This window comes from Pleurodeles waltl, chromosome 1_2, assembly GCF_031143425.1.
Source record: "Pleurodeles waltl isolate 20211129_DDA chromosome 1_2, aPleWal1.hap1.20221129, whole genome shotgun sequence".
Taxonomy (NCBI): Eukaryota; Metazoa; Chordata; class Amphibia; order Caudata; family Salamandridae; genus Pleurodeles; species Pleurodeles waltl.
This window is the reverse complement of record NC_090437.1, coordinates 404,828,439-404,842,775: the sequence shown is the minus strand read 5'-3', so window position 1 is coordinate 404,842,775 and position 14,337 is coordinate 404,828,439. Positions and strand designations below refer to the sequence as shown.

Here is a 14,337-nt window from a genome sequence, read left to right as displayed (position 1 = left end):
AATGTGAATGCTGACCTAAAGTACAACTCTGTTAACTCGATTTGTTTTCAAGGCATGTACCTATTCGATCTAGTATGTGGTCTGGAACCAGGTTCCAATCATTTCCGACGTCCGCTTTTGCTCATTGTCTAAACTCAACAAAGATACTGTATAATAAAGTAAAGTATTCTTTTAAAAAATATATTTTTATTGGTGTTTTGTAGTTTGACAGCAGCCACAACATTATACATCATTGTTAGAACTAAGTAATTTTATGTATACATAGTTTATCATATTCATAAATGCTCTGAAACATTTAGCAGAGTTTGCTATTTTCGAATAGTTCTAGTTTACCAAAGTCTGGTCCTTGAGTTCTGTGGAAGTATATGTAACCTTCACTAGGTTTCTCTATTACCATATCTCATGCCCCGGAGGAGGCCCTTTTTGCTATCTAGACCAAACCCATGTCTGTTCAAACCACACCTATTAAGGATATATGCAATATTATCTTAAGATATAACTCTACCAAGTAATTAACTGTGTCTTCATACCGTGTGACCTCCAACAATTCTAAAACACTATTTAGGTAATAGCAATCCCTCTGTCGCTGCTGGCATGGTAGCCCCAGGTTGTATCCGGGAGACCCAGCAGCCTCCGATGTACCTTTTATGGTATAAATGATATGGTCTCATCCCGGGCCCTCTTCAGCGCCAGACTCTGTATGGGTGTCATCAGGGAGGTCAAATGCCTCCCACTCTTCCATGATCTCTGCCCAGAGATGTGCTATAGGTTGGTGTGGGAGCCCCTGTGATTCCTCTCTCCTTAAAGTCCTCTCCTCCACCCCGGCCCAGCATGTGACTTTGTGTACCCATGTGGTAAGTCGGGGTCCCTCGGGTGTTTTCCAGGTTATTGCTATCCCATGCCACACTAGTACCAGGGCGAGATCTGTGAACCTGTTCCCCACTTTTTTGGGAGGGTTTCTTACCAGGAGGCATAATAGGCAGACCTCCAAGGTCATTGGCAGTGACTTATCTAGGGTGAGATTAAGGCGCGCCATCACCCCAGCCCAATAGCTTCCCATGGTAGGGCACCCCCACACCATATGCCTGAAGTCTGCGTCCCTAGCCCCGGCCCCTAGGGCGGAGCCGAGGTTCCCCACCGTATACAGGGAGTGCAGAATTATTAGGCAAGTTGTATTTTTGAGGATTAATTTTATTATTGAACAACCATGTTCTCAATGAACCCAAAAAACTCATTAATATCAAAGCTGAATATTTTTGGAAGTAGTTTTTAGTTTGTTTTTAGTTTTAGCTATGTTAGGGGATATCTGTGTGTGCAGGTGACTATTACTGTGCATAATTATTAGGCAACTTAACAAAAAACAAATATATACCCATTTCAATTATTTATTATTACCAGTGAAACCAATATAACATCTCAACATTCACAAATATACATGTCTGACATTCAAAAACAAAACAAAAACAAATCAGTGACCAATATAGCCACCTTTCTTTGCAAGGACACTCAAAAGCCTGCCATCCATGGATTCTGTCAGTGTTTTGATCTGTTCACCATCAACATTGCGTGCAGCAGCAACCACAGCCTCCCAGACACTGTTCAGAGAGGTGTACTGTTTTCCCTCCTTGTAAATCTCACATTTGATGATGGACCACAGGTTCTCAATGGGGTTCAGATCAGGTGAACAAGGAGGCCATGTCATTAGATTTCCTTCTTTTATACCCTTTCTTGCCAGCCACGCTGTGGAGTACTTGGACGCGTGTGATGGAGCATTGTCCTGCATGAAAATCATGTTTTTCTTGAAGGATGCAGACTTCTTCCTGTACCACTGCTTGAAGAAGGTGTCTACCAGGAACTGGCAGTAGGACTGGGAGTTGAGCTTGACTCCATCCTCAACCCGAAAAGGCCCCACAAGCTCATCTTTGATGATACCAGCCCAAACCAGTACTCCACCTCCACCTTGCTGGCGTCTGAGTCGGACTGGAGCTCTCTGCCCTCTACCAATCGAGCCACGGGCCCATCCATCTGGCCCATCAAGACTCACTCTCATTTCATCAGTCCATAAAACCTTAGAAAATCAGTCTTGAGATATTTCTTGGCCCAGTCTTGATGTTTCAGCTTGTGTGTCTTGTTCAGTGGTGGTCGTCTTTCAGCCTTTCTTACCTTGGCCATGTCTCTGAGTATTGCACACCTTGTGCTTTTGGGCACTCCAGTGATGTTGCAGCTCTGAAATATGGCCAAACTGGTGGCAAGTGGCATTGTGGCAGCTGCACGCTTGACTTTTCTCAGTTCATGGGCAGTTATTTTGCGCCTTGGTTTTTCCACATGCTTCTTGCGACCCTGTTGACTATTTTGAATGAAACGCTTGATTGTTCGATGATCACGCTTCTGAAGCTTTGCAATTTTAAGAGTGCTGCATCCCTCTGCAAGATATCTCACTATTTTTGACTTTTCTGAGCCTGTCAAGTCCTTCTTTTGACCCATTTTGCCAAAGGAAAGGAAGTTGCCTAATAATTATGCACACCTGATATAGGGTGGTGATGTCATTAGACCACACCCCTTCTCATTACAGAGATGCACATCACCTAATATGCTTAATTGGTAGTAGGCTTTCGAGCCTATACAGCTTGGAGTAAGACAACATGCATAAAGAGGATGATGTGGTCAAAATACTCATTTGCCTAATAATTCTGCACTCCCTGTATGGACTGGAGCCTCTTTGGTGTAAGATATGTCCTGTGTGTTTGCTGAGTGAGCATGGGTTGAGGTGCATGCATGGAAGTGTTCACTGAGGGTCAGGTGTGGTGTGTAGACACACCAGTGTAGTAGATTGGACTGGATGAGCTTAAGTCTTTTCAATAATTACATTGAAAACTGCTCTGCATCTCTTTCACTGCCTAAGGGTGTGTGAGACTTGTTCCGATGACTGAAAAGGATATGATATGCCAACCACAAGTTCCCTGAGGAGTCGCAGAGTGTCATGTGCCAGGCTGCCACAATCCTCCTTTACTTCCTCAGGCCTGCTAGCTAGCTGAAAGGGTTAGGCCAACAGCTTCCAAACGGTGTGGGATTGACTCAGTCACTCACAAGCAGTGGTGCTGCTGCCCGAATCCAACAGTCTTGTTCTTATGACGAGAATCCTACGACATGGCTCCACCAATGTTGGTGAGGCACTAAACCTACAGGTCTCCTGAGTATCTCTTTCTCACAAACGCTAAAGGTACCTTAACTACCATAATACGGAGACGTCCATGGTCATAGGGAAAAATCCTCCTGCACTGAATAGGGAGTATCTATCTAGGCTATAGGTTGTTCAAGCTTGACCCTTACAAGGATTCCCAACCTTTCACACAGTTTCTCTTATGTAATGGACTAACTAATGAGGGAAGAGTTATGTTCGTAGTTGAAGAGCACAACGCATACAGAACAGACATTTTACTCATGGTTCAATTTTCCAGCAGTTGACACAGGCTCAAAAACATTTCATACATAAGAATAGCACACGTTCCACAACAGAACAGAGCATACCAATACTTAGAAATACCTCTAAATTATTCAGAACACCAGGCTGGTTTAATGGTGCCCTCCCACACATAATACAATTAAACTAGGTCCCTTAAGGAATGGTGGACCAACATGGCCAACACTGGCTACTTATACAACTCATCCTAATGTACAAGCTATGCACACAGTTGAACTACGCACATTATATTATGAGTTAGTAGCAATATATCGGCGATTAATACAATTCGTAATGCAGACCTTAAACACCGCCCCAGCAAGGGCTGCACCAGCTATAAATCATTTGCCCTTTACAGGGATAAATCCACAAACTGTCCATTCAAAATGGGAAAAGCACCCACTTAGTGGGAGAAGAGTCCATTCTGGTTGCACAAAAAACAAACCATCTGGAAGTAATGTTTCCCCATACAGGACCCCAAGATAAACACAGAATTCTCACAATGTGCTTGACTTTTAGAATGGTACCGTCAATAGAGGATTGCGCCACTTGGTGAACAGTCTTTGCTGCAATATATACCCCCACACATGACACACTAACTCTTGCATATTTATCGGAAGTGTTAAAACAGATTCAAAGTGAAAACGGGGTAGCCCCAGCACAGGATTTGGGCCTGAAACTGAGACACAGTTTTGAAACAGTCTCCTCAATTATTTTAAGTAACATTAAAGGGGAATCAGCAGCACTGGCAATTCGCCAGCGGCTCAGGGAGATTCCTCAATGGAATAAGGAACGTGAGATGTCAAAGATTATTTCTGAAACTTATACAAAGTATAGGTCAGGAAAGTCTGGGGGGCCAGATCAACTAAATCAGAACTACAAAGTACTCCCGGTAAGGAGAGTACTGAGCAAGCACAAGAGAGCTCTAAAAAAATAATCGCTGGGTTAAACAAAAATAAAATAAAGAAAAAGCCAAAGAGGGGAATCACCGCAACCTTGGAAAAAATATACAATCTTAGAAATAGGTAATGTTTAAAAACTCTCAATAGATATAAATATTCTGACAATCATTCCTTTCAGGACACACCGGTTAAACAGTGGCAAAGATGGGCGGTCAAAATCGAAGTGACTTTGTGAAGCCGTAAAAGGACTCCTAACATTCTTCAAAAACTTTTACAAAAAAAGGAATAGAAGCTTCCACAGCAAAAGCCCCAATTTCAAATGAAAAAGGTTGCAGCAATATCGGTCAAAGATGGCACACATATTGAGAACATTGTTGAAGAACGGGACGTGGGCAGTGACTGCTATACAGCGCGGCAGGGGTCACAATACATCACCAGAATCTTATGGAAATTCTGGATGTGACACCGACTAACGACTTCCTAGAAGTTGAAACAGCTGACAAGTATGTCTCCCCACCCAACAGAGTTTACAAACTAAACATTCAGATTGAGGGAGACATAGAGTGCACTATTAAAATTATCTTCTGGAGAGGATTAAGACAAAATTATGACATTTTAGTGATAGAAAAAAATTGGCTATCTGAATTTGTCCACGCACTCCCACAAGATGGATCTGTGTGCCGCTCACAACATCATCCATTGCCTAACTGTGGAGGAGGATGGAGGAAGACTTACGTTTATCCTTAATGCTGCTCCCACGAAGCCCAACACCACCATGACAGGTTCCTGGAAAACACAAATAAGAGAAAATATTACAACGAAAAGACAGTCTAGCAACAGGATAAACAGAAGATCGACTGAAGGTAATGAAATAAAAGAGATACTCTTGTTGTTTGGTGACTCTTGCAGCATGAAGAAGAATTGTGGTCTTGGGGGGAGGATGCCGAGTAGGAGGGAAAGTTCCCTAAAAAAGTGATGACGCCCATAAGGGAACCAACGTACGCAACAATGAAAATATGACTACAGGAGTAGTTGTCTGCAGTGGAGGCAACAATGATTCAGTGCCAAGTACCAGGCGAGTAACGTGGTCCTACAACAGCCCTCCACTAAATGGCCTTGATCATCAATGTCTTCATTTTATCCTCCTTCTGGGAGTAGATGACAGTTCCCAAGAAGATGGTTTCCATGTAGTTTTGTCAGGGATATTCAGGTAATATGTAGGCCCGCCAAAAAGTATAGAATTCCAACAATTTGGAGACAATTCTTACATCTCGATTCTGGCCAAATCACACTTCTTTAGTCTTAATTCTTCTCTTCAAGAAGCTCTTTCTTGTTTGTTCTTCCCTAGCTTTTAGGTCACATGGTTCAACAAGTGGAACCAAATATCTATCAGTCCTTACCATTATTGTGCCTCAGAGGAAAATTCAAAAGAAAATCACAAATTTACAGCTGAACCTTTCCAAATCGAACATTGCTAATGTGTGCATTCAGGAAAGCAGCCCCTGATTGTGCCACTGGAGTCTTGATCATTGGCTTAACCCTCTTCGATCCTCTTTAGATGGTATGTGCAATAGTATTACTCCCTGTCACTATAGCACATTTGTTTCCTATAATAAATTGAGAAGTGTTTTAAGTGATGCTGTGTGGGGCAGAAATGAAGCAATATTTGGGTTGTAAACTAAAACAAATGCTACCAGTGTGAGGAAATGTCTAGAGCCCAAGTTTCCTATTGCTAAAAGTGATAAGCTAGCGATTATCTTTTGTCAAGTAGCTAGTCGCAGCACCTCAGATCTACAGGCAGGAATCACATTGTAAATTCTTTGATTTGGGTAACTCTTATGTTTGATGTGCAATTGAAGGCCCACAAGGTCAGTTTGTTAGGCTAACCAGGTAAGGCAAGCCGCTCTGAAACATATCTATGAGTTTTATCCCATGAAAAATCCTATTTTTTTCTGGCGCAAAACACAATATTAAAAAACTAAAACAAGAGGGTGCAATAGTTAAATAAGCTAAGTAACTCTTAAGGCACATATACCCTCTCAACTTGGGAGTTAAAACATTCGCGATTAAATGGAGAAGGGCTTACTCAGGAGAAAAGGTAAGTGGTTGAAATGACTAGCTGGTACGTTTAATAAATGTTTAAGTTGTATTTCCTTTTGTTCTTACATTGATGCTTTTGGCAGTGCAGGAACTTAATGTGCTGAGTAAATATCAGAACTGACCTATGGCAAGCCAGCCTGACATGTGAAAAGTATGGTTAAGGAATTTAGGGGTTAGTCAGTACTAAAGGTAATATGTCAAATGTATAGCCATGCTCTTATTGTACCATGTTGTCTTTATGTAGTTATTTGCTGCACGTTTTTATGGAAGCCGGTTGTCTGGAATGGTGTGTCATGATCGGCTTGATTCTCCGGGAATCCTCCATAATTGTTCAGGTTTTGAACTTGATGCAGTCTCCTGAAATTGCTGCTGAGATGCTTCAGAACATACAGAATGGTTTGCAAGCTGTAGAGAACTGGGCCACTACAGACTGGTAAGTGTTAACAGTTGAAGCTTAGGAAGTTTAGTAATGAAAGCATAGATTCTATATATCCCACACCTGCCTGGCCTGGTTTTAAAAAGATAATGGTATGCTCTCTGTTTTATCAAATTCCTCTGCAAATGTCTAGTCTTTTTGATTTTTACATGCATCTGAATAATATGACCATATTAAGAGTTTCTTTATGTAGTGAACACCCAGTAAGAAATGGCACTTTATAATTTTGACCATACAGAAGTTGGCATTGTAGATAAACGGTGCAATCATTTAATTTTACTTAGATTTCATCGGTTCATTACGTTGTCTAAAAACATAAGTTCGATGGCATCTGTCGCTGTAGATACGCATGTTCTGCAATAGCTCGCCATCTGGTGTTGGGCCGGAGTGTTACAAGTTGTTTTTCTTCGAAGAAGTCTTTCGAGTCACGGGACCGAGTGACTCCTCCTTTTGTCTCCATTGCGCATGGGCGTCGACTCCATCCTCGATTGTTTTTTTTCCGCCATCGGGTTCGGACGTGTTCCTGTCGCTCCGAGTTTCGGAACAGAAAAAAATAGTTAATTTCGGAAGATTTTCGTCGGTATTGTTGCGTTCGGGATCGGCATACTTAGATTCAACACCGCATCGAAGATCGAAGAGCTCCGGTGCCCTTCGGGGTAGTTTTTCGATCCTCCGTCGGGGCCTGGTCGGCCCGACCGCGTGCTGAGGAACGCCGATGGAACGGACCCCGTTCCGTTTCTGCCCCAAATGCCACAATAAATACCCCTACACAGACCAACACTTGGTCTGCAACCTGTGCCTGTCACCTGAGCACAGCGAAGACACCTGCGAGGCCTGTCGTGCGTTCCGGTCCCGAAAAACACTCCGAGACCGTCGAGCCAGAAGACTTCAAATGGCGTCCGCAACGACAGCCCGAGGGGAGTTCGAGGAACAGGAAGAGGAAGGTACCTTCTCGATCCAAGACTCAGACTCCGAAGGATTCGACGATACACAAACCGTGAGTAAGACGTCGAAAACCACACAAAGAAACATTTACAAGGCCCAGGGGACGCCACTGCCACCAGGCCATGGCTCAACCCATAAAATCGGTGACCGACCGTCGGCACCGAAAAAGGCCCAAACAGTGCCGAGATCGTCCGACTCCGGTCGAGACACCGGCACGCAGCCTTCTCGGGACCGAGAAAGTGCTGGAGACAAGCCTCGACACCGAGATGCCGGTGCGGACACGGCTCGACGCCGAGACAGCGGCACCGAAACAGATCGACGCCGAGAGGCTTCGGCCCCGAAAAGGAAAAAAGTCACCTCGGAGCCGAAAAAACACGCAGACAAAGTTTCGATGCCGAAACAAACTGCAAGCGACCCAGCTTCAGGCTCTTATACAGAAGAGCACTCGCTAACCTCCCAAATGCAGAAGCATAGGTTTGAGGAAGAGCTACAAGCAACTGATGCGGACCATACGCAAAAGCGTATCTTCATTCAGCAGGGGACAGGAAAAATAAGCACCCTTCCCCCCATTAGGAGAAAGAGAAGGTTGGAGTTCCAGACGGAACAAGCACCACAACCAAAAGTGGTGAAAAGAGTTACACCACCACCCTCTCCTCCGCCCGTGATTAACGTTTCACCAGCACAAACGCCATCACACTCCCCAGCTCACACCACCATGAGCCAGGGTGACCAAGACCAGGACGCATGGGACCTATACGACGCCCCAGTGTCAGATAACAGCCCAGAGGCATACCCTACAAAACCATCTCCACCAGAAGACAGCACCGCGTACTCTCAGGTGGTGGCTAGAGCAGCACAATTTCACAACGTAAGCCTCCACTCAGAACAGGTCGAGGATGATTTCTTGTTCAACACACTCTCCTCCACCCACAGCTCCTACCAAAGCCTGCCTATGCTCCCTGGTATGCTCCGGCACGCAAAAGACATATTTAAGGACCCGGTCAAAAGTAGGGCAATCACACCAAGGGTGGAAAAAAAGTATAAGCCGCCTCCTACGGACCCGGCTTTCATCACAACACAGCTGCCACCAGACTCTGTTGTTGTAGGAGCAGCTAGGAAAAGGGCCAACTCTCACACATCTGGAGATGCACCACCCCCAGATAAAGAAAGCCGCAAGTTTGATGCAGCTGGTAAGAGAGTCGCAGCACAAGCTGCAAACCAGTGGCGCATCGCGAACTCCCAGGCACTACTTGCGCGCTATGACAGAGCCCACTGGGACGAGATGCAACATCTCATTGAACATCTGCCCAAGGACTTCCAAAATAGGGCAAAACAAGTGGTTGAGGAGGGACAGGCCATCTCCAACAACCAGATCCGCTCCTCCATGGACGCTGCAGATACAGCTGCACGGACAATTAATACATCTGTAACTATCAGAAGGCATGCATGGCTCCGAACGTCTGGATTTAAACCAGAGATTCAACAAGCAGTTCTCAATATGCCTTTTAATGAAAAAGAACTGTTCGGTCCAGAAGTGGACACAGCGATTGAGAAACTCAAAAAAGATACGGACACTGCCAAAGCCATGGGCGCACTCTACTCCCCGCAGAGCAGAGGGAATTACAGCTCATTCCGTAAAACGCCCTTTCGAGGGGGGTTTCGGGGTCAAAGCACACAAGCCAGCACCTCACAAGCCACACCGTCCAGTTACCAAGGACAGTATAGAGGAGGTTTTCGGGGACAATATAGAGGAGGGCAATTCCCTAGAAATAGAGGAAGATTCCAAAGCCCCAAAACCCCTACTACTAAACAGTGACTCACATGTCACTCACCCCCTCCACACAACACCAGTGGGGGGACGAATAGGTCATTATTACAGAGCATGGGAGAAAATCACTACAGACACTTGGGTTCTAGCAATTATCCAACATGGTTACTGCATAGAATTTCTACAGTTCCCTCCAAACATACCACCAAAACCACAAAATTTAACAACACACCATTCCAATCTTCTAGAGATAGAAGTGCAGGCACTATTGCAAAAGAATGCAATCGAATTAGTGCCAAACACACAAATAAACACAGGAGTTTACTCACTGTACTTTCTGATACCAAAGAAGGACAAAACACTGAGACCAATCCTAGACCTCAGAGTAGTCAACACTTTCATCAAATCAGACCACTTCCACATGGTCACACTACAAGAAGTATTGCCATTGCTAAAGCTGCACGACTACATGGCAACTTTAGACCTCAAGGATGCTTATTTCCATATACCAATACACCCATCGCACAGGAAATACCTAAGGTTTGTATTCAAAGGAATACATTACCAATTCAAGGTACTGCCTTTCGGATTAACAACCGCACCAAGAGTCTTTACCAAATGTCTAGCGGTAGTCGCTGCACACATCAGAAGGCAGCAAATACATGTGTTCCCATATCTAGACGACTGGCTAATCAAGGCCCATTCGTTAATAGAGTGCTCAAATCACACAAATCATATCATACAAACCCTCTTCAAACTAGGGTTCACCGTCAATTTCACAAAATCCAAAATTCTGCCACGCAAGGTACAACAATACCTGGGAGCCATAATAGACACATCAAAAGGAGTAGCCACTCCAAGTCCACAAAGAATTCAAAATTTCAACACCATCATACAACGCATGTATCCAACACAAAAGATACAAGCAAAGATGGTATTACAACTCCTAGGCATGATGTCATCATGCATAGCCATTGTCCCAAACGCAAGACTGCACATGAGGCCCTTACAACAATGCCTAGCATCACAGTGGTCTCAAGCACAGGGTCACCTTCTAGATCTGGTGTTAATAGACCGCCAAACTTACCTCTCGCTTCTGTGGTGGAACAACATAAATTTAAACAAGGGGCGGCCTTTCCAAGACCCAGTGCCACAATACGTAATAACAACAGATGCTTCCATGACAGGGTGGGGAGCACACCTCGATCAACACAGCATACAAGGACAATGGAACGTACATCAAACAAAACTGCATATCAATCACCTAGAACTTCTTGCAGTTTTTCAAGCACTAAAAGCTTTCCAACCAATAATAGTTCACAAATACATTCTCGTCAAAACAGACAACATGACAACAATGTATTATCTAAACAAGCAGGGAGGGACGCACTCCACGCAGTTAAGCATGTTAGCACAAAAAATTTGGCATTGGGCAATTCACAACCAAATTCGCCTAATTGCACAGTTTATACCAGGGATACAAAATCAACTCGCAGACAATCTCTCTCGAGATCACCAACAGGTCCACGAATGGGAAATTCACCCCCAAATACTGAACACTTATTTCAAACTCTGGGGAACACCTCAGATAGACTTGTTTGCGACAAGGGAGAACGCAAAATGCCAAAACTTCGCATCCAGATACCCACACAAACAATCCCAAGGCAATGCCCTATGGATGAACTGGTCAGGGATATTTGCTTACGCTTTTCCTCCTCTCCCTCTCCTTCCTTACCTGGTAAACAAACTCAGTCAAAGCAAACTCAAACTCATATTGATAGCACCAACTTGGGCAAGGCAACCCTGGTACACAACGCTGCTAGACCTATCAGTGGTACCCTGCATCAAATTGCCCAACAGGCCAGATCTGTTGACACAGCACAACCAAAAGATCAGACACCCAGATCCAGCATCGCTGAATCTAGCAATCTGGCTCCTGAAATCCTAGAATTCGGGCACTTACAACTTACCCAAGAATGTATGGAAGTCATAAAACAAGCAAGAAGGCCATCCACCAGGCACTGCTATGCAAGTAAATGGAAGAGGTTTGTTTGCTACTGCCATATTAATCAAATACAACCATTACACACAACTCCAGAACATGTAGTGGGTTACTTGCTTCACTTACAAAAATCTAACCTAGCTTTCTCTTCCATTAAGATTCACCTTGCAGCAATATCTGCATACCTGCAAACTACCTATTCAACTTCCCTATATAAAATACCAGTCATTAAAGCATTCATGGAGGGCCTTAGGAGAATTATACCACCAAGAACACTACCTGTTCCTTCATGGAACCTAAATGTTGTCCTAACTAGACTTATGGGTCCACCTTTTGAACCCATGCACTCCTGCGACATACAGTTCCTAACCTGGAAGGTGGCATTTCTCATCGCCATTACTTCCCTGAGAAGAGTAAGCGAGATTCAGGCGTTTACTATACAGGAACCTTTTATACAACTACACAAAAATAAAGTCGTCCTAAGGACCAATCCTAAATTTTTGCCAAAGGTTATTTCACCGTTCCATCTAAATCAAACAGTGGAACTTCCGGTGTTCTTTCCACAGCCAGATACCGTAGCTGAAAGGGCACTACATACATTAGATGTCAAAAGAGCATTAATGTATTACATTGACAGAACAAAGAACATCAGAAAGACTAAACAACTCTTTATTGCATTTCAAAAACCTCATGCAGGAAACCCAATTTCAAAACAAGGTATAGCCAGATGGATAGTTAAATGCATCCAAATCTGCTACCTTAAAGCTAAACGACAGCTGCCCATTACACCAAGGGCACACTCAACCAGAAAGAAAGGTGCTACCATGGCCTTTCTAGGAAACATCCCAATGCAAGAAATATGTAAGGCAGCCACATGGTCTACGCCTCACACATTCACCAAGCACTACTGTGTAGACGTGTTATCCGCACAACAAGCCACAGTAGGTCAAGCTGTATTAAGGACATTATTTCAGACTACTTCCACTCCTACAGGCTGATCCACCGCTTTTGGGGAAATAACTGCTTACTAGTCTATTGCAGAACATGCGTATCTACAGCGACAGATGCCATCGAACTGAAAATGTCACTTACCCAGTGTACATCTGTTCGTGGCATCAGTCGCAGTAGATTCGCATGTGCCCACCCGCCTCCCCGGGAGCCTGTAGCAGTTTGGAAGTTACCTTCAATTATTTATATATGTATCATTTCAACCTTAAATAAGTGCATACTTAGTCACTCCATTGCATGGGCACTATTACTACAATTCAACTCCTACCTCACCCTCTGCGGGGAAAAACAATCGAGGATGGAGTCGACGCCCATGCGCAATGGAGACAAAAGGAGGAGTCACTCGGTCCCGTGACTCAAAAGACTTCTTCGAAGAAAAACAACTTGTAACACTCCGGCCCAACACCAGATGGCGAGCTATTGCAGAACATGCGAATCTACTGCGACTGATGCCACGAACAGATGTACACTGGGTAAGTGACATTTTCATTATAGTAGGGGTTCAAATGCGTATATGAATCAGCAGGACTGTCAAGTCAGACAGTTTTTATCTTGAGATACTTACCAGGCATCCACATGACTAGCATTCATTGTTTTTTTTTTTTTTAAGAACACATGCTATTTACCATGTGCAGAATTTATCATCTGCTTGGAGTTTTTAGCCCAGTGATGTTTGTGACTATGTTTTCCTTAGATATAGATTTTCTTATTTTCTTACATATTTCATCATTGTCGTTGGAAGCTTTCGCAAGCTGATATTCTGCTTTGTAGAACTTAACCTAGCTATAAAGAAATTCGAGCAGCTAGAAAATAAATTCCGACTGCCTCTAGGAAGCAGATACCTTAACCTTCATGATGCACCTCTTTTATGCCTTGACAGAGCTCATAACGACTGTAGAAACACTTGCATAAACCGAAATCCTAGAAATACTGTGGCAACATTATACTACTTTATTGTCAAAGATGGGACCCTTATGGCGGCCAGGAGGCTACCTGAAATCAGATACCTGCCTCAATCTCCAGGACCTCTATCAGGCAATACTTTAAAGATGAGCTGCCTTTAAGTGGATCACAAATAAGTTAAGAGAAGAGAAATTATGTTTAAGATGGACCCAATCCTTAGGAATCATATTTCACTGTAACAGAGCCATTCACTACACAGCAGGCCGAAGGCAAGCAGCCAAAATATTAGACAACTAACCAGTCAAGGAAGACGACACACATGACTTGATCATCTTGTTTCCCAGCAAATGAATAGCAAACCTTTAGTGACAGAAGCAGAAACCGAAAAAAACTAAAAAACCATAGTCATGAACTACAAAGAGTAGCATCACCAGCTGAGGACTGGGACAAAGTAGATTACTTGTCTGGTTAACAATGTCTTAAAGTATCCGGCTCTTAGGCATAATCTTGGAAGTTTTCTTCCTGAATGAAAGGTACTCTATACAGGGCAGCAGTGGGGAGGTGGGGACGGGGGGTGGGGGGGGGGAGGAAGGAGAGGATATAAATTGACCTAGCAGTCTACCTTAGGCCTACCAGCCAAGGCAATATTTATTGGGTTGTTTACCCAGAATCACGCTTAGTAGAGTGACACTTCCCTTACCAAGTGGTGTCTCCCAACTAGTCTGAACTGACACTTGTTACATTTTTGGAAGGCTTCCTATTTTTGAGTTGTCCAGTGTTACCCTGAATAAAACAGATACTATAGTCATTGTC

The 14,337-nt window shown here is 43.8% G+C and overlaps 1 protein-coding gene across 2 annotated transcripts in view; it reads left to right on the top strand.

The window, feature by feature from the left end:
* Window positions 1–14,337, top strand: part of RIC1 (RIC1 homolog, RAB6A GEF complex partner 1) — a 673,031-nt gene that overhangs the window by 636,528 nt on the left and 22,166 nt on the right. For both annotated transcript variants that reach the window (XM_069240247.1, XM_069240239.1), the window contains exon 25: window positions 6,707–6,895. In XM_069240247.1, coding sequence (XP_069096348.1) covers window positions 6,707–6,895 — 189 coding nt within the window. The remainder of the gene's footprint in view (window positions 1–6,706; window positions 6,896–14,337) is intronic.